General features: G+C 37.2%; 1 protein-coding gene across 6 annotated transcripts in view; it reads left to right on the top strand.

Moving 5' to 3' along the window:
- PPP1R13B (protein phosphatase 1 regulatory subunit 13B) overlaps positions 1-21,913 on the top strand; it is a 68,947-nt gene extending 47,034 nt beyond the window's left edge. For 3 of the 6 annotated variants that reach the window (XM_055797025.1, XM_027794626.2, XM_027794629.2), the window contains 14 exons: positions 2,890-2,991; positions 4,020-4,194; positions 4,578-4,774; positions 6,498-6,662; positions 7,489-7,669; positions 9,385-9,540; positions 12,742-12,911; positions 13,762-14,263; positions 14,825-15,591; positions 17,196-17,333; positions 17,415-17,548; positions 18,248-18,414; positions 19,324-19,523; positions 20,390-21,913. In XM_055797025.1, the coding sequence (XP_055653000.1) occupies positions 2,890-2,991; positions 4,020-4,194; positions 4,578-4,774; positions 6,498-6,662; positions 7,489-7,669; positions 9,385-9,540; positions 12,742-12,911; positions 13,762-14,263; positions 14,825-15,591; positions 17,196-17,333; positions 17,415-17,548; positions 18,248-18,414; positions 19,324-19,523; positions 20,390-20,431 (3,096 nt within the window). In that variant the 3' untranslated portion in view covers positions 20,432-21,913. The remainder of the gene's footprint in view (positions 1-2,889; positions 2,992-4,019; positions 4,195-4,577; positions 4,775-6,497; positions 6,663-7,488; positions 7,670-9,384; positions 9,541-12,741; positions 12,912-13,761; positions 14,264-14,824; positions 15,592-17,195; positions 17,334-17,414; positions 17,549-18,247; positions 18,415-19,323; positions 19,524-20,389) is intronic. The other 3 variants (XM_027794627.2, XM_027794628.2, XM_013303722.3) reach the window with 3 other exon arrangements.
- Positions 21,914-22,215: the final 302 nt, after the last annotated feature.

Raw genomic sequence — 22,215 nt, 5'->3', positions numbered from 1 at the left:
TTTGAGTCTGGATATATTTTAACAAGACTTCTTAGCAGAATGAAAGATCTCTGTGTTTTGGACAGTGTTATACTGGAAATTACTACTGGAAAGAGAATGAGCTATCAATGTTGTTAACCGGATGATCAAAGCAGAAAGGAGGGGGCAGCATTGGGAAGACTTTCGTAGCCTGATGCAAGATGGATGTTTTTGAAACAGAGCATTTGTGTAGTGAGAAAATACTATCAATTGACACATGCACACCGCCCCCCCCCCCCCCTTTTTTTTTTTTTTTTACTTCTAAAATCGGTGATTCAGATGGAAGCCTTCAAACCACTCTGAGCCCCTTTCAAGAATTACTTGGAGTCCAGCAGAAGTGGATGTAAAGGTTTAGGTTGTTCTGGCAGGAAGGTTGTGCCAAAGGAAATCAGCAGAACCTGAACATGTTCTGGGCACAGCATCTATTTTTCTATGTTATTATTTTTTTGTCTCAAGAGAGGACGTTTTGGTTTGTGGATGGCACTTGGAAAAGCTTTCTTACTTTCTTACCCAATTAGTGCCTTTCAGTGTGTAATTAATAATGTCTCTTTGATGGCCATGAGTGTGCACAAGTTATTTGGCCTTAAAGAATATTGGGAAGGACTTTTGTCAGTCATAAGTCATGTTAATAAAAACAGTTACTACTAAGTTAAATTTTTTTTAAAAAAAATTTAATTACTGTGTTCACTAATAAAGTGTTGAAATAGAAAATCAGCATTTTGTGTGGATTTTACCTTCTGTTCTGGTTCCACTATTCTGTATAGCTGTAACTGTAAATAAATACATGGATGATCTTTTAATTACTTCTCTACTATAAATAGTTTTCATTATTGTTGACTAGTAAGAGGTGTTTCAGATGTAGTATCCATTAAAAATTATAATTTCACTCCATAATTTATCCAGTAGGAAATGCTCAAAGAGGGACAATAACTTTGTCTAAAAATTGTAGTCTGACATGTTTGTCATGCATCTAAGATGCAGCAGCTTTAAGAGTTAGTGTTCCAAATCTGGCTTATTTTAGTGACTGACCTTGGGGTGCATGTCTTACCTAAATAATTGTATGCAGAAACATAAAATATTAATTTGAGTTCAGATAGTTTAAAAAAGGGGGAAAAAAGAAGAGAGAGTAATCTGTTATTTTAAAACAAATAGTGTTTTTCTTCTCTGAAGCTTAAAGAAACAGATTTATGTTATGCATTTGTTGGAGAACTGGTAAATTACTTAAGTAGGAATGTGATGTAGGAATATGAAACAAGCTATTCAAAGTGGCTGAGATACTTTGGTATCAACAAGTTGTTAGAGGAGAATTTTATTTTTCTTGAAGTACGAGTATTGCAGAGGACGCGTTGGACAAGGATCACTGCAGGACTGCATTAGATGTCGGTAGGGTGGGCCCAGAAAAGCAGAGCAGCTAAACCAGCTTTTCTCTGGAATCTGCTGCGTGATTGATTGGGGTGGGGAGGTGTTCCAGTGTTTTCTTCACACACACCCACCCCTTTATTTTTGTATGTCTATAAAACATTTAGACTCCATTCCATTTTGTAAACATTCAGTTGAAAGAGTTTTAGTTATCAATCTATCTACAACATTTATTCTCTTTGCTTTTTCAGCAGTATTGACTATATTGGGCATAGGAATTAATGTAATTTTAATTTGTTTTACTAATAGTGTAGTTGTAGTTTGGTGAAAACACTGCATTGTTCATTGAATTATTACAATGCAGTAGTCCAGCTTTTACACTGATCCAATAAATTGACTGAGTTACACGTAAATACCTAGAAGCAGATGTTGGGCTATTCTGAACTTTACAGCTTTTCAGCATAATTTTTCAAAGGCTGTTATTTTCTTTCTGTGCAAATTAAAAAATTGTGGTTAAACTGCAACTCTAAAGTTGTGGGTTTGGGTTTTCCGCATAGCAAAGCATGTATTTGGCAAGTGTCAGCTTCTGGAATTTGTCTTGTTACACTGCACTCTCTCTCTTGTGATTGCATGGTAAAAAATGTGGTTGAATTGAAGTAATGTGATGTATAAATTTAAATTATAATTGTTGATAGGACTATGAATATACTGAAACAGTGCATTAATTTGTAAAATCACTTAATATTTGGCCTCACACGTTGTCATAGCATTATCTTAATTTAAAATAATTTTCAGTAATTGCCTCTCTACCCCAATTTTTTAAAACAGTTGTTAGTTTTGAAATGCAAAAGGGCTAATAAAGCCCCACCAATGTCTCCTCTTTGACGGTTTGCTCAATAATAGCCACTTCCTTATACAAAGGGCATTAACTTTACTTTGCTTCACTTTGTACAGACTTGTTTTTCACAGATTCTTACCTTAAATGCTCCAAGCAGCCAGGAAATTTCATCATCTTGGGATGTGAGCTTAGTGACAGCCTTTAGCTAAGGGTTCTCCTGTGGTCTTGTCTTGCGCTAGGTAAACAATGCTAACCACCAGTTAAAGCTGCCAAGGCAGTTACACTGAAAATGTTAGGAGAGAAGCTTCAGGTTTCTCTGCTGTTTAAAATAGCTGTTTGTATGTGTGTTATCACATGTGCCATACCAGTACTGTGTATGTACAGTGCAGTGTTAAATGTAGTATAGAGGCTTTTTTCTGTTGTGTTGTCTTTTAGTGTCTTCTCTTTCATCTGCTTCTCCACTTTTTGCTTTTTCTGCCCCTGGTATGTGCATGGTCTGTGTCTTTTCTTTCTGCTCAGAGGTTCCTTGCTTTTTCAGAGGTGTCCATCATTATTCTTCCTCTGAGGCCTGGGGAGGAGGCTTTAGCCTTCCTCTGAGCAGTGGGGATTTAGCTTCTATACTCACACCACCTAATACAGATCAACACACTAATGTAGCATTTTGTGTTATGCAGGTTGGAAATCCACGGGTTGAGCTCACTCTTTCTGAACTTCAAGATATGGCTGCCCGACAGCAGCAGCAGATTGAAAATCAACAGCAAATGTTGGTTGCTAAGGTAATAATTATATACAGATCATAATAAATACAAATTCTCTTCAAACACACACAAGCATAAATTCCATGGATACAGAAAAACACACTAATTTGTTCTAGATAAGCTCAAGAAAGAGCTTGAGAAATCCATTGCTTTACCAGTTTCATCTTGGCCTAGGCGATATAAAACGTTTCAATGTAAATGATACTCTTAACAACCTATGTCAAGCGAAGTCATCTGTCTTTATAAAAACATGGCTACATTTTATTTGTCTCTTTTGTGAGGCCCACTTTATGATCTGTGATAGACCAGGCGTGACTCTGTGCTCATCTTCGGTATAGTAATAGTGGTGTGAGATGATAATATGCCCACTTCACATATATTCGTGTATTGCATTTCCAAAGTCTCCGAAATGCAAGAATCTTAAGTATGTTTTCAGTGTGGGGAGTGGGTTTAATGTTTTTTGACGTTGTTGTAGGTGTTACGATATACATTATGCATTGAATGCTTGGAGTAGCTAGGAATCAACTTACCAGTTCTGTTGTTCGTTCTTGATGGAAATAATGTAGAAAAACAAACATTTTCCTTGTGTGCCCAGCAGAGGGACTGTTATTTAGAAATGCAACATTACCTTACAGTAGGTCAACTTGTTTAAAATGGTCTGTTGGACGTATTTTTTTGTCTTTTTTGGGAAGCTGGGTAACAGCATCGGAAGCTCATTTTGCAACATCAGGAAAAGTGTTAATAGTGTCAGAAAACAAATGCCAGAGGAAGATTCATGGATGTGTTTGAATTTCAGGCTAGGGTTGTGTTTGCACACATATGTAAATCTGATATTTGGTCTAAAAATTTTTTTGAATCTCTGCTCTAAACCAGATTTGTTAATGTTAAGAATCTTTCTAGGAAGACTGATACATTTTTATTTTTTTAACTAAAGACAAACTTTTCTAGTTTCTGGAAATAAAAAACCCCACTGATCCATGACGGGCTATTCTAAGTTAACTTTTTGTCTAAAAAAGTACCTCTTGTCTAAAACCTCATTTTGTCAGGAACAACGTTTGCGTTATCTGAAGCAGCAAGAACGTCGTCAGCAGCAGTCTGTTTCTGAGAGTGAAAAGCTTCAAAAACTTAAAGAACGTGTTGAAACCCAAGAGACAAAGCTGAAAAAAATCCGTGCCATGAGGGGGCAAGTGGATTACAGCAAGATCATGAATGGCAACCTGTGTATGTGGAATTTTTATATAATTTAATTTAATTTACTATTCACTGCATGACTAGCAAATAATACTATGCTACTAGTCAATATAGCATTGAAGCAGGATTTCAGAATGTTTTTTGTTTTACAGAGGGTGCCGTGTTTCTATGATATTCGTATATGATGTCACTTTTTGTTTTATTTAGTCAGGCATAGGGTCAGAATAAGTCTGTGCTCTATTAGGAAATATTATTACTTAGCAAATTCCCAATACATAAATATTTTATATGTGCATACATGTACTAGATTTAAAACAATTGTGTTGTATTTATCAATACCTGTAGAATTAAAAAGTTAACAACTTCGGCTTTACTAAACTCTGTTTTGTTATTTTTTATCTTGTTAATTTTAGCAACAGAAATTGAGCATATAAGTGCCATGTTCCAGGAAAAGCAGCAGGAGCTACAGGCTGCAGTGTTAAAGGTGGATCAGCTTACTCAGCAACTGGAGGATTTAAGGAAAGGGAAACTGAATGGGTTTCAGTCCTACAATGGACAAATGACAGGACCTGCAGCAGTAGAACTAAAAAAGTTGTATCAAGAGCTACAGGTAAGTAACGGAGAGATGCTATTTGGATGATAGCTGTAGATTTTATAAAAGCTGAATTACTGCTGTTACAGGTGGCCATTTGGTTCTGTGATATCTCATAAAAGTAATGTATTGGAATGACGTTGATGTGTGAGTTTGTAGTTAGCATATAACCTCTTTTAAACAGAATCATTAGCTTTGAAAACTATTTTTGTTGTTGCTCATACACATAACTATACAAAGTATGCAAGTGTTCTGAAGGGCATTTCTCAGCCTCTAATACTGCAATATTGAATGTTGACATCTAGTATTTGTTTCAATCTCTCAATTTTATTTTTTTTCATTTTGGTCCTTTCTATTTTTCGGAGAACTACATGTAGCAGGCTCAGTTAAATGTCATCTTAACTTGGAGACGTGACTGTCCAGTAAATAAAACCAAATTTAAAGTATGTTGTGAAAATACAGCTATAATGTTTGCAGTAAATAAACAATATTTAACAATTTTAATAAACAATATATAAATTCCATAAGAATTAAATAACACATTGTAACAGAATCATCAAAAATATATGCTGCACTGTATTCACTGCACCATATAGTGCACTGTAGCTGCAGTATATTCACACAGTATTCCCTGTATCACTATCATAGGTCTTCCTCCAAGAAGATAATTACATCTGAAGTGTAGCTCTCACATGAGCAATTAAATACTCAATTGACATTGAAATTTTCTCCAGTTTTTATGTTTGAAAGTTAAGGAATACTTAATTGTGTGCCAAGGTATCGGGATCTGAAGACATTTTTATTTACTCATGTACTTTATTGTGATCAAGAAAACAACTCTAATATATATTTTAAATTAGTTCTGCTCATTTCTTTAGATGAGCAAATACAACATACAAATTAATCCATCACGTTTTCATTAATTGGGAATAAAGAACCTTTTTCCCCTTTCCTCATTTTTACAAGGCATATCTGCCTTTTGAGTATTTCTAAGTGCAAAGATGCTCAGAAGATAAAAATTTCTCTTGTGCTTCATAATGATCCCATGCAGGTTTTTTTTCGCATGTAACATTACCATGAAAATTGGAACACTGAGACAATACTGTCAGGCTTATTGAAGGTATGAAAACATGCCAATGGGAAAGCAAGAGAAATAATTATACAGACTGTCATGGTTGATTTAAACCTTAAAGGTAATCCGTCCCCTAATCTACTGCAAACCTGCTGTGAAGGTTTCAGTTTAATCCCCATATAGAAAGGAAAATCTGTGCCTAGTCCCTGTACTAGTAGTTCAGTTAACCTCCCATCCAGATATAAAGAAGTTTCATGTGGAAATGGAAACAGAATCAATAGCATGATTTCGTTACAAGTTTTATATCATTTAGTTTTCATGATAGACAAACCATCTTGGTTAAACATAACTTTTAACAAACTATTTCTGACTTAATTTTTCATGGTGGAATTCAGTTTTGAAATGTTGTTATGCCTAATTCTTCAATCCATTTGCTATAAATGGGATGCAGTCTACATGTATTTAATAGGTATTCACTAGTGTATTAGGACATTCTTTCACTATTTGAAGAGTTTTTCGTGGTTACAAATGCTAATTTGACAGCCTGTATGGAAACATACATTAGAGACGTCAGAACAAGTTGCTGATCCAAGTTGCTTTGGGTTAACATGGGGTTTTTTTTCTTTTTTTCTTTATTCTTTTTTCTCTTTTTTTTTTTCTTTTTTTAAGATTCGTAACAGGCTTAACCAGGAGCAGAACTCCAAGCTTCAGCAGCAGAAAGAACTCTTAAACAAACGCAATATGGAGGTGGCTATGATGGACAAGCGAATCAATGAGCTGCGTGAACGACTATACAAGAAAAAAGTTGAGGCACGTCAAAAAGAAAACATCCCTGTAAGATAAACTGTTAAAAGGGCCACGCTTTAGTTTATCAAGAACATAAAAAACCTGCAAAAGTGAATCTCACTTTTTCCCAGTAGAGTAATACAATTACATCTAAAGAACCTCTTTTAAAAGTAGCAAGCTTCTTAAAACTATTTTAAGGTTTTTCGTAGATATCAGAAAAACTGTTAGACAGAATGTGTTTTTTTATTTTTCTTTATGGCACAGACCATACTATATTAAAAACTATGGTAGCTTATATTTCTAAGAAGGAAAGTGTGATTATGGGCTGTGTTTCAAAGCATGAAAGCATAAAAATTGTTTTTTATAAAATTGACCTTCTGGTATGGACAGTTAATAAAAATATAAGTGGTCTGATAATGTTAGTCTTAATAGTTGTTTGGAACTTTGAAAAGAAATCAGATGCTCAGTAGGCCATTTATCTAAGGACTAGAGACATCAATTCTCGATTTCCATATGTATTCCTAGCTGGAGGTATTGCTTTTAAAAAATCCCATACATATTTGATCACTTAGGCAATTGGACTAAAATAAGTTCCTAAGAAAGGCACAATGAAAGAGACATTACACAGGTCTCTACAATAAACGTATGTGCTGTGGCTGAGAAATTCAATTTTTGAGGCGTTGATTGTAGGTAATAAAATTTGTACCTTCTACCTTTTTTTTTTTTTGGTAGAAGCATGGAGTATGATAACTTAATTATTAACCTGTTTTAGCTACAGTGCATGGTTCTAGATAATTAAATGTAGACCTCCTGTTCATGCACAAATGCCTAGATTAAATGGAAGTTCACGTTTCAATTTGTCTGATTTTTTTAGTTGAATCGTATTAATGGAACTTCATCACCCCAGTCATCCTTGAGTGCTTCAGGAAGGGTGGCGGCAGTAGGACCTTACATCCAAGTTCCAAGTGCTGGCACTTATGCTGTACCAGTAGATCCAGTTAAACCACAGTCTCTCACCATTGCTTCTAGCTCAACACATGGAAGATCAAAATCTGGTAAGTACTTAAGTGTGGTGTTTATTAGTACACATTGTTTGGAAAGGAGTAATAAAGAAAAGGAGTAATCTTAGGCGACCTGCTGTTGGCATAATCTCTGAGTGGAAGAGGCAAGTTTTAGATGTCTTGGTACTGTTCTGTGAGATGGACATTAGTCATTTGATGTGAGCCATTTTTACCTCTTTCCATGAATTTTTCTTAGGAGACTGAGTGTTTTCTTCAAAATTTTACTAGCTGGTATACCGCTAAAAGGGGCACATGTTCCTTCACAGATTCTATGTTCTGTCTTTAATAGCTTTTAAATTCGTTTGTGTGTTTGAATATAATAATTAAATCAACTTTGTGGCAAACAATATTATAAACAACTATTTACAGTATGTTGCTTTTTGTCCAGTAAAAGAAAGCTTGTGAACAAGTAAAAATAGTATCGCTTCTGAGAAGCAGATTAAATAGGAAAATAGAATAAAACTGTGGGAGGTTTTTGCTCTGAGATGGAAGAATTTGAGGTGCTTGAAGCCTTTCTGAAAAGGAGTAACCTTAACATTGATGCTGTTCACTTGTTTCTGCCTTCATTAGTGAAGGATCTGCCTCTCCAGAGTACTCCCCTGAACCTGAAGTCCAAAACTGTCCCACATCTCCCATAATTAATAATTCAGTCTACATTATAAAATAGAATTTCTTCTTTTTTTTTTTTTTAATTTGTTGATGACTGAAGGAAGCAGGTCATGACATTTGTACCTTAAGTTCTCATTCTGGCAAAGCACACCTCTGGGCTCACATCTTAGCAAAATCAGAATTCGTAAGAAATGGTTAGCACAGAAAACATACAAAATACAAATTGAAATGCACAATCCTATTGGTCTAACCACAGGACTTAGTGTGCCTGGTCTCTCCTAGGAGATATCTAAAAATGAGATAAGAAGTGACCACTAGAGCAAAGCTGCTGCAATATTCACATACGTTCCAGTACTTAAAGCCGAATACTCAAACAAAGCTTGCAGCATGCTTCCAGGTGGGAGGAAGAGATGGAGGGAAGACAATCTGAACTTCTGTGTAGGGAAAGAATGACAGAAACGCCCTCCCAAAATTCCCAAACTCAGGAAGTGAAACTATCCTAACAAACAAACCCCATTCTTTTCCATTGATACTAGTGATTTAACAGTACCTTTAGTTTAATTCGAAGGCTGTACAAACCACATCACTGTGGATTTATGGAGAGGTCTTAAGAATATGGAATGACTTATTTGCTGAAGTGACATATTTGCAAGTTTTGTTTTCAGACATGTGGATTTCTCTTCCATATATGGGAAAGGCCAGTTCTTAACTTTAATGTTCACCAATGAAAAATGATTCACTGTTTTGTAAATATCAACCTCAGAAGAGACACATACCCACTTCTAGACCTGCCTCAGGAGGTTACAAGATCTCTGAATGATAACTTTTTTTTTTTATAAAAGTAATTATTCTGCCTTAGGACTGACTTTGTGTTTATTACTCTGAAGGTACTTGAATAAATTGCATTAAGATAGATTTATGTAAGAAGCTTATATGCTTCCAGGAAGGAGAGAAACTGAGATTTTTTTTCAACTGTCATGCTTTTCTCATTATCTGAGTGTTCCTGTTCTGATTTCTCCATTGTCATTGTTATAATTTTCCCACCACTTTTTTTTCTTTCTTTTTCTGTGTAACTGGATCTGCCTTGGTGTGTCCGGTAGAGACAGACTGTGGGTGTGTGAAAAAATCTCCAGACACCTGGAAGGTTTCTGATTTAGACATAATAGTGGATCCTATTCTGTCACCTCCCACTTCTCTTCAGTCTGCTGTTCACAATGTCATCCGCCTGGCACCTACTCTCTTTGACACCCAGCACTGTGAGTCCATAGAAGATCTCTGGGTAGCTAAGAACTCAGGTTTTAATATGGTCATCTGAGCTCTTGCATACAGATGCATATTAAACAGCATCTTTAGAACTTGTGTTGTAGTCTAGCATGCGGAAGATGCTGCTGAGATGTAAAATTGTTGAGAAGTTGCTTTTCGTCTTTGAAGGAAACAGATTTGCAGCAAATCCATTCCTAGAGTCCTGGAGTAGTGTACTAGGGTTGAGTTTTCTTCACTGGAAAACCTTGAAATTTTCTAATTGTTGTTAGAAAATTTGTGGCAATCACCAAAGCATGTTTTAGTATATCTCAGATTAGATGGATGTGTTACATACGGGTTTTGCTTGATTTATTTTGTGGGAAGCTTTCAGTTTCCATGTTGCACTGGCCCCAGAGTTGGGATGAAAGCTCGCTCTGTCCAAGTCAATAGCAAGAATCTTGTTAACTTCCATTGGACAAAAACGTTATACTTTGCACTTCAGTTGCTATAGTAAGCATACTGGGTCCAGACCTACAAAAAATTTTAGGTGCAGTCAGAGCAAGTGCACAAAATGTGTCTGCATGTCACTGTCTTATCTATGTAAATGTAAAATAGACCAGTGAGAGTCTTACAAGCAGTAGACAAGAAGGTACATTTGGAGGGGAAAAGGAAGCCAGTTGGCTAAAATGCCTATGGGATGGCTGAGAGCAGGAGCTAGTGAGGGCACGTCAGAAGGGCGTTGCCATCAAATGGGTAAGTGTCAGGGACCTGTTCAGTCTAACCAAAGATAGCAGCAGGCAAGATTTTGTTTGGTTGCCTCCATTTAGCTCCTGTCATGCAGCGTCTGGCGTCATACGCTGCGGTTGCAGATTGCAACAGCTTAGTTAAGTGCCTGAGATTCAGCTTGGGTTGTTGGGAGTATGTGAGAGAGGCGCTCATAAAAAGTACATGGCAGTTGACAAGTCTGCCAGATTGTAATGTGAAGGACGTGAAAGTGGGAACAGTTGCCTTCTGATGTTTATATAAGTACAACAAAACAGAGAAGTTAGAGAGAGGAGGGAGTCTAAATTTACTTCCAGTCTGTTACCTCAGAATCTGGGGATGAACATGCTAATATTTGAAATTCCAAGGATTACAAAAGGTTCTTGTATCACTGTCTTTCTAATAGAAGAGTGTGGGCTTGTATTTGCAGGTAAGAGAATTAATTAAATTCTTTTGGACTTTTGCTGTTGTTACTGTAAGTGCTTTCTGAATAGCTAAACTTACAGCTAAAGATGCTTTTATGTTTAACCATAACCTTACTGGAGTTATGGAATGTCCTATGTGTATTGTACAACAAATATTAATTCAGTGCATAGTTGTAAAATTTGCCATTTAGGGTCAAAGTGTTTAGATGGCCATCTTTTTGGGTCTTGCTCTTGATACCAGATGATTAAAACCAATAACAAACAAACAAAAAACCCAACATGTCCAGTTCTTGGATGTTGCCACTACTAAAGCTTAGCATCGTTACTTTACATCCTGGCAGTCTGCAAGTGTGAAAAGTGATTTCTGGACTATATACAATATGCTCAGTGTAAAAAAAACATGCAAGTGTTAAACCTATTTTAATGACCAAACACAAAAATACTCTTGCTCCAGAGTAATTAACTCTCCAAATTCAAACACAGTTGATCTTGATTTGAAAGTTTAATACAATATAGTGTATGTAATATTAAGGAATAATCTACATGTATAATTACAAAATAATTAGTATGGTAGCTTAAATGCAAGAAGTATAACTATCTTCTGCTCGCTTAAAAAATGGTATGATTTTAACAAACTTATAAATAGGTTTATGAGCTAACAGAGTGAATTTGCCGTCATAGTGAAAACATTGGGTGGCAATTATTAAGAAATTTTCAGGTTGTCATTTGGGGGGGCAGGCAGAGGGGAGAAAAGGAATACTCAATAGAGGGGTAAGTCTCATGAATAGAAAGTACAAGTGGTGATGTTAAATTTACTGTAATTAGAATGTTCCCATGCAGCTTATTCTTAGACTATCTACTATACCAGACAGAAGATGGCAAAGAATTCCATAAATAGTATTGCTGGTTCTGTTTTCTAGGAACTTAAACTGAAATGGGAAACTTTGTTGTTATATACCTGATTTTCATTTGATGTTGTCTCTCTATATTCAGAAATCTCAGTAAATCTACACACACACAAATTCCCCTCCATTTTAGTTATTACTCTCTAGTAAAGTTGGTTACATGTTACATGTCACCTTTACTGATATGTACTGCTCCCCAAAGATAATTACAGGCAGTAAGGAAGGAGAAGTGATCTCTGGTCTCCTTAGAGTAAGAGAAACCTATAGTTTAATCTTTTAAAGGCAAATCAAAGCTTAGGATCTAACCAGGGATCTATTTAGTTACTATAAAACAGATCTAATTATCAGGCTATTTAAAATCTGTTGCTTACTTAGATAACAAACTAAATAGTCTCACGCAGTTAATAAAGTAACATATCAATGCATCTAGGACTTCATTAAGGATTTGTTGCCTCAGTTTATGTGCAGCTATGCATGATTTCTTGCATATTATGAAAATAAAAGCCCATGACTTGTATCTTGATGCTGTGAGTTGAAGCTGTCAGCTGACTTTATAAAATTCTTTAAAAGTAAATCTCTGGGGCTGTTCTTATCAGGTGAGTATGTTGAAGAAAAACAAAAGGTAAGTTAACTTCCATTTCCAGCAAAGGAATTTATGCTTTTGTTCCACCCCATTGTTGAATGGAGTTTTTTACATCCTGTTATGAGTGAATGAATCTAGTAACCATAGTTTAAATATGGAGTAAGTCCACTCAGAGCTTACGTAGCTTTAACGTGTAGTGTCTCTGGATAGTATCAAATATGTTGGTGAAGTGTTTCTGTAAGAAGGATTTTTGTTCTGAATTTGTTTGCTGTCAAATAGCAGAATATGCAATGCTCAAACCAAAATTTCAACCATATCTTTTTTTCTATAGAAATTTTCAATACAATTTGAATGTCAAAGGGTAATGAGAAGTGATTGGGCAATCAGTATCAGTTTCTGAATCAAACATTAATAGTGACTTATCTCATTTCTGGAATCAAATTAATCCTGTTGTAATCCAAGCTATTGTGTTTCACGTTTTGCTTATTTACAGTGGTGGTGTGGATTATCTTAAATACAGTATTTTTGTCTGTTTTCAAGCTAATGATGGCAACTGGCCAATACTTAAACAGAGCTCAACGCCTGTGGTCAAACCCCCTCAGATCTCCAACACAGACTGGAAAGAATCAAGCATGGATACTGCTTTAAAACAAGGAACTATATCCAGCCAGCCTTTGCCAACTTCAGTATTAGGAAGTACTGATAAGCTGGTGGGTTTCATCTGTGATATATTTATAGATCTGTTTTGCTGACATGAACTTTTGGCTTCCATACCTGAACTCACTTCAGTTGCATACAGAACTAGTTTCCCTGCTGCTGCTGACTTAAATAGTCACAAAGAAAATTACCTTTGTATTCCTTCTATTCCTTTCTGTTCTTATCACATGACAGTATTTATTTTTTCCAACTTCAGTAGTTTGTATTCCTTTCTATTCTTCTACATACCTGGTCCCCCCTTTTCTCTCCCTTTGCTTCTCCTAATCATCTCCCCCACCTTTCTGTTTTTCTAATTCAAATCTTTGTTAGTCTTTTTTCTTGGTGTAATTATGATTTTTTTTAAATGCAGTCTTCTTTTTTTTGTCTCGCAAAAGAAGTCATTAAATCCATCCTTGAGTGAGTCCACTGGTGGTGGTTTTTTGCAGTGTTGTTCTAGTACTTTATGAATTCTTTAAGACTCTGATCTTTAAAGAATAAGGACGTCGTCTTTAAATAGTTTTGGTAAAGTGCTACCACACTGTATATTATCAAATACATTATCAACTAGATACTGAGACCCAGAACCTAGAACAGGTTATTCAGGCTTTGAAAGTATGCAGGTGGTTTTGGATTCATATAAATGTACTACAGCTGAAGATGCCTTTAAACAGCAGCCTCTGCGTGATGTACAGTGAGGTCTTGTGATAAATTCAGGTAGAATCTTACCTAGTGATTAAAGAACACAAATTGTTATATTTACTGCTTTGCTGTCACACGACATTATTAGTATGTTTTGTTGACTGAGGAATATTCTCGCTCACAAATACTTTATTTAATTAAACGGTATATACTGTTCTTACATAGGGTCTTGACCTGGGGAAGGTGCCACCGACAGTTCCTGGCGTAAGCAAGCAGTTGCCTCAAAACTATGGGACCTATCCAAGTCCAGTTCCCTTAGGAACAGGTTCTACAAATTCTCTAGAAAGAAGGAAGGATGGCAGCCTGCCCAGACCTGGCACTAGTATAACAAATCGGCAAAGACCTGTTCCGCTTCCGCCACCAAGCAATGCACATCAGCCCAGCTCTTCACAGCAGATTCAACAGAGAATTTCTGTACCTCCCAGCCCTACGTATCAACCTTCCGGTCCCCCCTTGTTTCCAGGAGGAGATGGCAGGCCAGAACTCCCTTTAACTGTGGCAATCAGACCTTTTCTAGCTGATAAAGGATCAAGACCTCAGTCTCCTCGAAAAGGGCCACAGACAGTGAACTCCAGTTCCATCTACTCAATGTATCTCCAGCAAGCAACACCACCAAAGAATTATCAACAAGCTGTATACAATACTTTAAACAAGTCAGTAAAAGCAGGTAGAATATTTTTTTTATTTATTTTTTTTTTGCTTTGAAGTAGACTGTTGAGATCTACTTACTGGGCTTAGTTTACTTTCCATATTAGTTTGAAAAACTTGTCTAAATCTGTGAGAAGAGGAAAGGTATTTTTATGTGCACAGTGTGGCAGAAAAATGATCCCATGTATTTTGGGGGTGATAAGTATACACTCAGCTAACTTTTCCTTAGAACAGGATGCAATTAGAACAATATAGTCTGGTTACTCTACCAATACTTTCATAAACAAGTTGAAAAAACAGTGTCTAGAGAGGAGAGTTTTTCTTCTTTTACTGTTTCCTCAGGAAAGAGGAAAAACATTCCAGGTGTTACTTGTAGCTTGTAATGGTAAGAAGCATCACCATCACCAACAGGTGAGTATTTATTTCTGTCTTGACAGGCTCTGATACAATTAATTTGATGTTTTTTCTTTCTGCATTAGTGTCAAACGAGTAGCAACAGAGACATGCAATTTATTTGCAAATATTTTATTACTTAATTTGAGAACAGTTCTTCACTGTTTTCTCTCTTTCTTTTCTTCAGTCTACGGAAAACCTGTATTACAATCTGGTTCAACTTCTCCCTCACCCTTGCCATTCCTTCATGGTTCTTTGCCTGCGCAGACTTCCTCACAGCCACAGTCACAGCCTCAGACTGAGGTATCTGAAAAAGATCAAGAGCTGGAAAATGCTCCGCCATCCAGTGAAAACAGCAATGTGGAAAACATTCCTCGTCCTCTCAGTCCTACTAAGCTGACACCTATTGTGCACTCACCCCTACGCTATCAAAGCGATGCTGACCTTGAAGCTCTAAGAAGAAAATTGGCCAATGCCCCTAGGCCATTAAAGAAGCGTAGTTCTATCACTGAACCAGAAGGCCCAAGTGGACCAAATATACAAAAATTGTTGTATCAGCGCTTTAATACTCTGGCTGGAGGAATAGAAAGTGCTCCTTTTTATCAGCCAAGCAATCCACAGGACTTCATAGGCATCTTAGCTGATGTTGATAATGGTAACACTAGTACCAATGGCAATATTGAAGAACCGATTTCCATACAGCCTACAGTTCCCCTCCCTGATGAGCCACCCCCTTCGTCAGATGCCAACGATAATGAATTACCTTCCCCTGCTACCGAGGAACTGATAAGCACTGAAACCACAAATCAAACCTCTGAGACAACTGAAGATAACAACAATAATCCTGCTATAGTTCCTTCTACTGAAGAGTCATCCAGTCCCACACCTGAGGTCAGTTCACCAGTAGAAGATGAAGCTCCTTTGCCACCTGCTGTTCCTCCTCCACTTCCTCCAGTAAGTAACAAAGCAAAAAGACAGTTTTTTGAACTATATTATTAGCTGTGTGTTTAAGTGCAACTGGAAGATGGTAGGATGCTAAGCAGTATGTTTGCACTTCACGTTTCATATTAAAAGAAAAGAAAACCAGGGGAGCTCCAAGGAGTATTCTGGTGGATTAGTTATACTGCTGTAGCTGTTTAATAATAAAGCTGTTAATGGAGGTAACAGGAGATTGTGTGTGTACTTTAGGTTGTAGAACTTTTTTAGGGATATACTCTTGTAGAACTAATTCTGGAATCTGAGATTCCATTAAAAATACTCATTTCCCTGGGCCTACAAAACAATTTGTTTGCAACTAAGGGTAAGCTGTATCAGTGGGAAGCTTTTTAATTTGCAGGCAAGCCAAAATAACTGTTCTGGGAGAAGTGTGCTCCTTTTCCCCTCTCAGCAGAGTTGTGAGACCATGGCCAACACTAACAGCAACACAGCTGACTTGTTTTAGCAGAAATGTTTTTTCTAATGGGCTTGTCACATAATTTGCATCGCTTTCAAAGGCCCTCCTCCAGCTGCACCAAAATCTCTTAAATACTTGTCATTACCAAAATCTACAGCATATGGAGAATTGGAAATAGGGAGAAAACTGAATTTTATTTGTAGTTGTTGATGTATGACGCACTTTAACATTAGTTTCAAAGAACATCTCCACTTTCTGGTTCATCTGGGGAACTTGCATTCCTCTGACAACTGGACTGCAGTGTGCACAGAGCCCTGAATGCATTTTCCATGAGCACAAGCGGGCCAGGATACTTCTGGGAGAATGGAACATGCTGGCAACAGATACTATTCGTACTGTGAGAGGCTTATTTTCCAAACTGAAATAGCCATACTAAATAGGAGCATGAATGAAAATGGATCTTATACAGTGTTAGACACTAAAAGCATTCTATAAAAGCTGTAGTTTTTTTCTGGAATATATTTTCTGGAAAAAATAATGTTTTTTTCTGGAAGGTGGCAAGAACGCATGTGAATGATTCAAAATATTCTCAAAGTGCATTTCAGTGTTTCAGATCTTGAGAATGCTTCCTCCGATAACACCAGCTAGAACGTCACGTAAAACAGCTTCATGTTCTGTACTTTTCTTTCCCACAGCAAAACTCTTTGTCGGTACTGACCTACAGCAGGTACTTTCGCTATTTCAAGGCAAAGATTACTCCGAGTAGAGAATGATACTCGGGCTTAATTGTGTCATGCTTTCTAGTCTAAGCAAAAGTTTTGACAGTGTCTGAGACAATCCACCAGAAACACATTCAGCTTGTATTAGATACAATTAAGATAGTGGTGCTCAAAAATCATTGACTTAAGTACTTCATTTCTTGTACTCGCTACTGTTAATTAGAAGCTTCTAAATGATATTGGTGTGTTTTTTTCATTTTTTGACTGGATAAGACGTAGTGAGATATTGAGCCTTTTATTTAGAGACTTTGACAGAAATGTTTGCATAGTTAGCTAATTACCATTCAAGAAGGATGGGATTCTTCATTGAGTTAAAAAGTAACTGAATCAATTTGTACTACTTACGGGAGCTGAAATGATGCCTTCCAACCTTCATCTCTACTCAGACAAAACGTACCAACTTGAAGAAACCTAACTCTGAAAGAACAGGCCACGGTTTGAGAGTGAAGTTCAATCCGTTGGCCCTTCTCCTAGATGCTTCTTTGGAGGGAGAATTTGATCTTGTACAACGAATCATATATGAGGTGAGATTCTAGACAATGGCAACCTCTTTAGATATTTAGAAGAAGAAAAAAAGTTGCTGAACTATTTTACGTTTTCAATAGGTTGATGATCCCAGTAAACCAAATGATGAAGGAATTACACCTTTGCATAACGCAGTGTGTGCTGGTCATCACCACATTGTGAAGTTCCTGCTTGATTTTGGTGTAAATGTAAATGCAGCAGATAGTGACGGGTGGTAAGTGTCAAGATTTTTAACTTGGCATCTGGGAGAAATGCCATTTTGATGCACACTCAAGATTTAGTCGAGACCTGTTTTGGGAACCATTTCCTTCCCTTTTACACCTAGGAAGTGAGCACATTCTGATCTGTGTTCAACTCCTGTGCAAGCACACTTAAATCATAAAGTACATTACTTTTTGGTTTTCCTTAGGGGTATAGTTGCCTTTCTTGCTCAGATGCTGAAATAATTAAACTGTAAATAAAACATGACAAAAGTTAATTTGGTTAAGTTTCACCTTCATATAACTCGCCACAGATTTTGGTGTCCTTGAAGAATCTAGCCTTACAGGTAGGTGTAGCACTTTAGAGGTGTTTGGAGGGGATGTGAAGCCTTGCTGTGCTGATCTGTTTCACTCACCTTTGTTCTGCCTTTCAAATTTCCTCATATTGGAAAATACCTTTTTATACCCAGCAGCTTTCTAAGCTATGAGAACAGACATTTTTGCTAACATCTGTTTTATAATGTGTGGCTGTACTTGGAGTCAGGTAAATCCTGGAGTGCACTCCAGTTGCTTAGCAGGTTTTGAACAATGCATACATAGGCTATAATCATAAAGAACAATTTTCTTTAAAACTGACAGGCTAAACTCTATTGCAAAAGCTAGGATTCATGGAAGTTGTTTTTTTTCATGTATACACTTTTGCTTTATTTCAGGACACCCTTGCATTGTGCTGCTTCTTGCAATAGTGTTCATCTCTGTAAACTGCTGGTTGAATCTGGGGCAGCTATTTTCGCTTCAACTATAAGTGATATAGAAACTGCTGCAGACAAGTGTGAAGAGATGGAAGAAGGCTATATTCAGTGTTCCCAGTTCTTGTATGGTAAGCTGTGATACTACTTCAGAAACTTTTAGCTTTTTTTTTTTTTTTTTCTCTCTCTGATATGCATGAAACATCTGCCTAGGCCCCAGATTTGACAATACTGCCCATCAACCACCTGTTCTTTCAAAATAGTAAAAGCAGAGTAGTATTTTCATTATTGCATTGCTCATAGCCCTTCTGTTCTTTGAGTTACTTTGCAGGGTCCTTCTAATGTTAGATTTCTAAAGTTTAATTTGGCTTAATTTCAAGGAAATGCTTCCATGGGGAGGTTTTGACAGCAACAGTGAGTCATCAGTTATCTTGACAGAGATATTCCCAACCTCCAGGTGCACAAATTTCTAGATCACATGAATACATACATATACTTTATGAATAATTAATGAAGGGATGTATTTGGAGAGAGAGAGAGAGTGTGTGTATATATAAATAAAATGTGTATTTTGCAAGAAAAGTACCTGGATGTAACAGACAAGTTTTTAATTTCCATCAGAAGCTGTAAGTTTCATTAAGGCTCTATACACTTGACGTTGCTGGTTTTCAAAAGGTTCCAAGTGCTACTGTGTAAGGCAGCCCTGTGAGAAACATAACAGCAGTTATAGAAAGCTGCTTTGCTCAAACATTTGTAAAACTACTTTTATTCTCATTTGAATGTAAGATTGTAAAGTTTCTATTGTGTATATAATAAGAGGAAAACGTTATGCTCTAAATTGGTTTAAAACATTCTGTAAAATTTGGTTTTATCACAGTTAAACTTCTGAAAGTATTTCGTCATGGAAGTGCAGAATATCGTTCATGAAACTTTTATAAATAACAGACTAATATTTGGGCCACAGTGTCCATACTAAAAAACTCGGGGAGAAACCCAAGGTATTTTACTGTCTAGTGCGTTCTCCAATCTGTTGTTAACAGGAGTGCAGGAGAAGTTGGGAGTGATGAATAAAGGAGTGGTGTACGCTCTGTGGGATTACGAAGCCCAGAATAATGATGAGTTGTCATTTCACGAGGGTGATGCCATTACTATTCTAAGACGTAAGGACGACAATGAAACAGAGTGGTGGTGGGCCCGCCTCAATGACAAAGAAGGCTATGTGCCTAAAAACCTTCTTGGGGTAAGTTCTTCTTATTTTTTACTTCCTCCTGAAGCAGGAACGCCAGATGGATCTTTGGTCAGAATCCCTCTGTGTATGAAGTGGCACAAAGCAGATTATCTTTATTCTTTCTGGCCTCTGTGTCATTACAAACAAAAAGGAGAGGCTATGTTTAGGAGATTAGTGCTGTTTTTCATTTGGCAAGTTAATACATTTAATGTAGTTTATGCTTTAATCTTTAACGAGCTTTTTTTTTTCCCCCCTTGGCTAAAATATAGGGCCCCTACGTAAAGTGCAGTGGCTCTATTTAGGCAGCTTGAAGCTTTGGCCCAGGAAGTTCTGTAGGAAGGGTTTTAATACCTGGCACGAGCTAAGCAATATATAGATATGTAGAAATTTAGAACTTTCAGGAAGGAGTCTTGAAGATGACAACTGTAGGCAAGTTGGGAACACTGCTACCATGGGAGATGGGGAACATATGGCTACTAAGTAGAGAGACACAGGGGACAAAACACGTAAGGGAACCGTACGGAGCAGGAAGGAAGCCCTCTGGGGCTCAACAGGGAATTCTTGTACTTACGTCAAAGCGTCCGTCCTTTGGTCTTGTCTGGGATCTTGGAGCTAAATGAATGAAGTCACCCTCACAGCAGCAATTTTGCTGCTGCTGCCAGGAGTAAGTCAGCCCTTGGCATCCTGCTGTTTCTGTGTGATTTTTCAGAGGTTATCTAAGAACATGCTGTAGCTTACCAAAACTTCCTCCCCCCACCCCCCAAACACTTCATCTCCCAGTTCTTGTTAGCAAGTACCCCTTGGTTATAACTGAACTGATTTATATTTAACTTGGTATCAAGCACGCAAAGCCTAATACTTTTATTCTGTTTTTACAGTTATATCCACGAATAAAACCTAGACAGCGAACCCTTGCTTGAAATCGGTTGTACAACAGTGCAATACCGTGCTGGTAACTGGAAACTTAAAACATACACTGGAGCCATCATTTTTGATCATTTCACACAGAGAAATAAAACTATGACATTTAGTTTTAATGGTGCTTTCTCTTGTTAAATGGACAGCATCCACGATTTTCAAGATCTGCAGTTTGTAAATGAGGATCGTTTTTATGTGACCCACCACTGATGAGGACAGTGATACCTCCACTACCTACAGTGTTGCGCCAACTATCATCTAAAGCAGTGTTTTAAGTTAAAGTTCCATGGTAGGAGCTTTCTTGTGTTCAATGTTCAGAGGTGTCATTTGCGGAGTGCAGATACGCTGTCCAGTTTGCTCCAACCCCACAGTAACTGTCCCACGTCAGGACTTTGGACATTTTGTTTGATACCAGTGAATGTTGAGTTCTTATTACTGATCAACTTTTTGGGTTCTAGGACACAAGATCTTCACCTATTACATGTGTAACTTAAGTAGTCACCAAAGCTTGATGAAGGCTAGGATTTTAAGTGTTTACATGCTCTACACTTCAATCCTGGTCTAGACAACCCTGACAAAAGCTTTTACATAATCTGGCATCTAGTATTTGCATTTAGAATCAAGCTAGTATTTGTACACATCTCAAAATCCCTACACAGTATTTCACTTGGTGTTTTCTTTTCTGATTATTCAGCCTACAGCACCAGTGTTACCTCTGCTAATGTAAAGGATCCCCTACTAACCACCCGAGCTTGTCCGTCCTGGACACAACAGTTAGTACCGAACTTGCAGCAGCTTAAGGGATTTGTATGTCTGCATGGATGAAAGTGCAATAGTTGAAAAGGGTAAGAGTCCGGGTAAGGGTTATACTGTGTCATTTGAAGTCTGCCTGAGTCAGTCTAGAAGAAAATATGAAGGATGGGATAGAAGTAGAAAGAGGGTAGTGTAGATGTTAAGTCAAGGAGAAGAAAGAAACAAAGTTTAGGGAAGGATTTAAGAAAGGCAATAGCTTACTTGAGGACAGTTTCTGTGGTTCTTGGCAGCCTAAATCTGTTGCCAAGGCAAGTTATGCAATAACCTATTCCACTACGTTGTAGTTTCACGCAACAAAAAAGGAAAAAAAAGGCAAAAAAAAAAAAGGCACTTCACTGGAATTTTAATTGTACATGATTTTATATACCAAAACTATATTTTGAATTTCCCATTATAAGTTTTAGCCATATTTCTTGTAATTTTCTCCCATTTAACAGTATGCAATTTGATTAATTCTTCATGTACAAGTTCTGTGTATAATTTATATATCCATTTCTGCAGTGCTGTAACTTGCTTTTACCACAGGTTAGCATTAACTGTATATATTGTGGTGAAAAGTGAAAGGGTATTATTGTTGAAGAATTTGCTACATGAATGTGATGATTTCAAGAGCCTATGATACACTAATTCAGAGAACATGTAAATGTGCACAATAAAGTACTGCTAAGGCATGGCTGCATTCTCCAGTATCTTTATACAGGGAGCAAGGATAGACAGGCCTTTGGTCACAGCCGACACAAAAAGGTTAGTTCTAGCTTGCGGTGTTCTATCTGCTAACTCATGCTTCCTCACGGCTTTACCAGCTGCACAAAAAATGACTTGCCCAGCAGCTTTGGAACCTCCTCACACTAGTTCTCCAGCATTCCAGCTGTGCCAAATTAATGCTTGTCTAGAACAGCCTTCAAGGGTCCTTTAGACACAAGCTGTGTTCACATACGCAATTTTTACCAGGGTAGGATGACTGAGGGCAGAA

This window comes from Falco peregrinus, chromosome 1 (genome assembly GCF_023634155.1).
Source record: "Falco peregrinus isolate bFalPer1 chromosome 1, bFalPer1.pri, whole genome shotgun sequence".
NCBI classification, from domain to species: domain Eukaryota; kingdom Metazoa; phylum Chordata; class Aves; order Falconiformes; family Falconidae; genus Falco; species Falco peregrinus.
The sequence above is the reverse complement of the archived record's forward strand: the minus strand, read 5'-3'. Positions and strand labels throughout refer to the sequence as shown.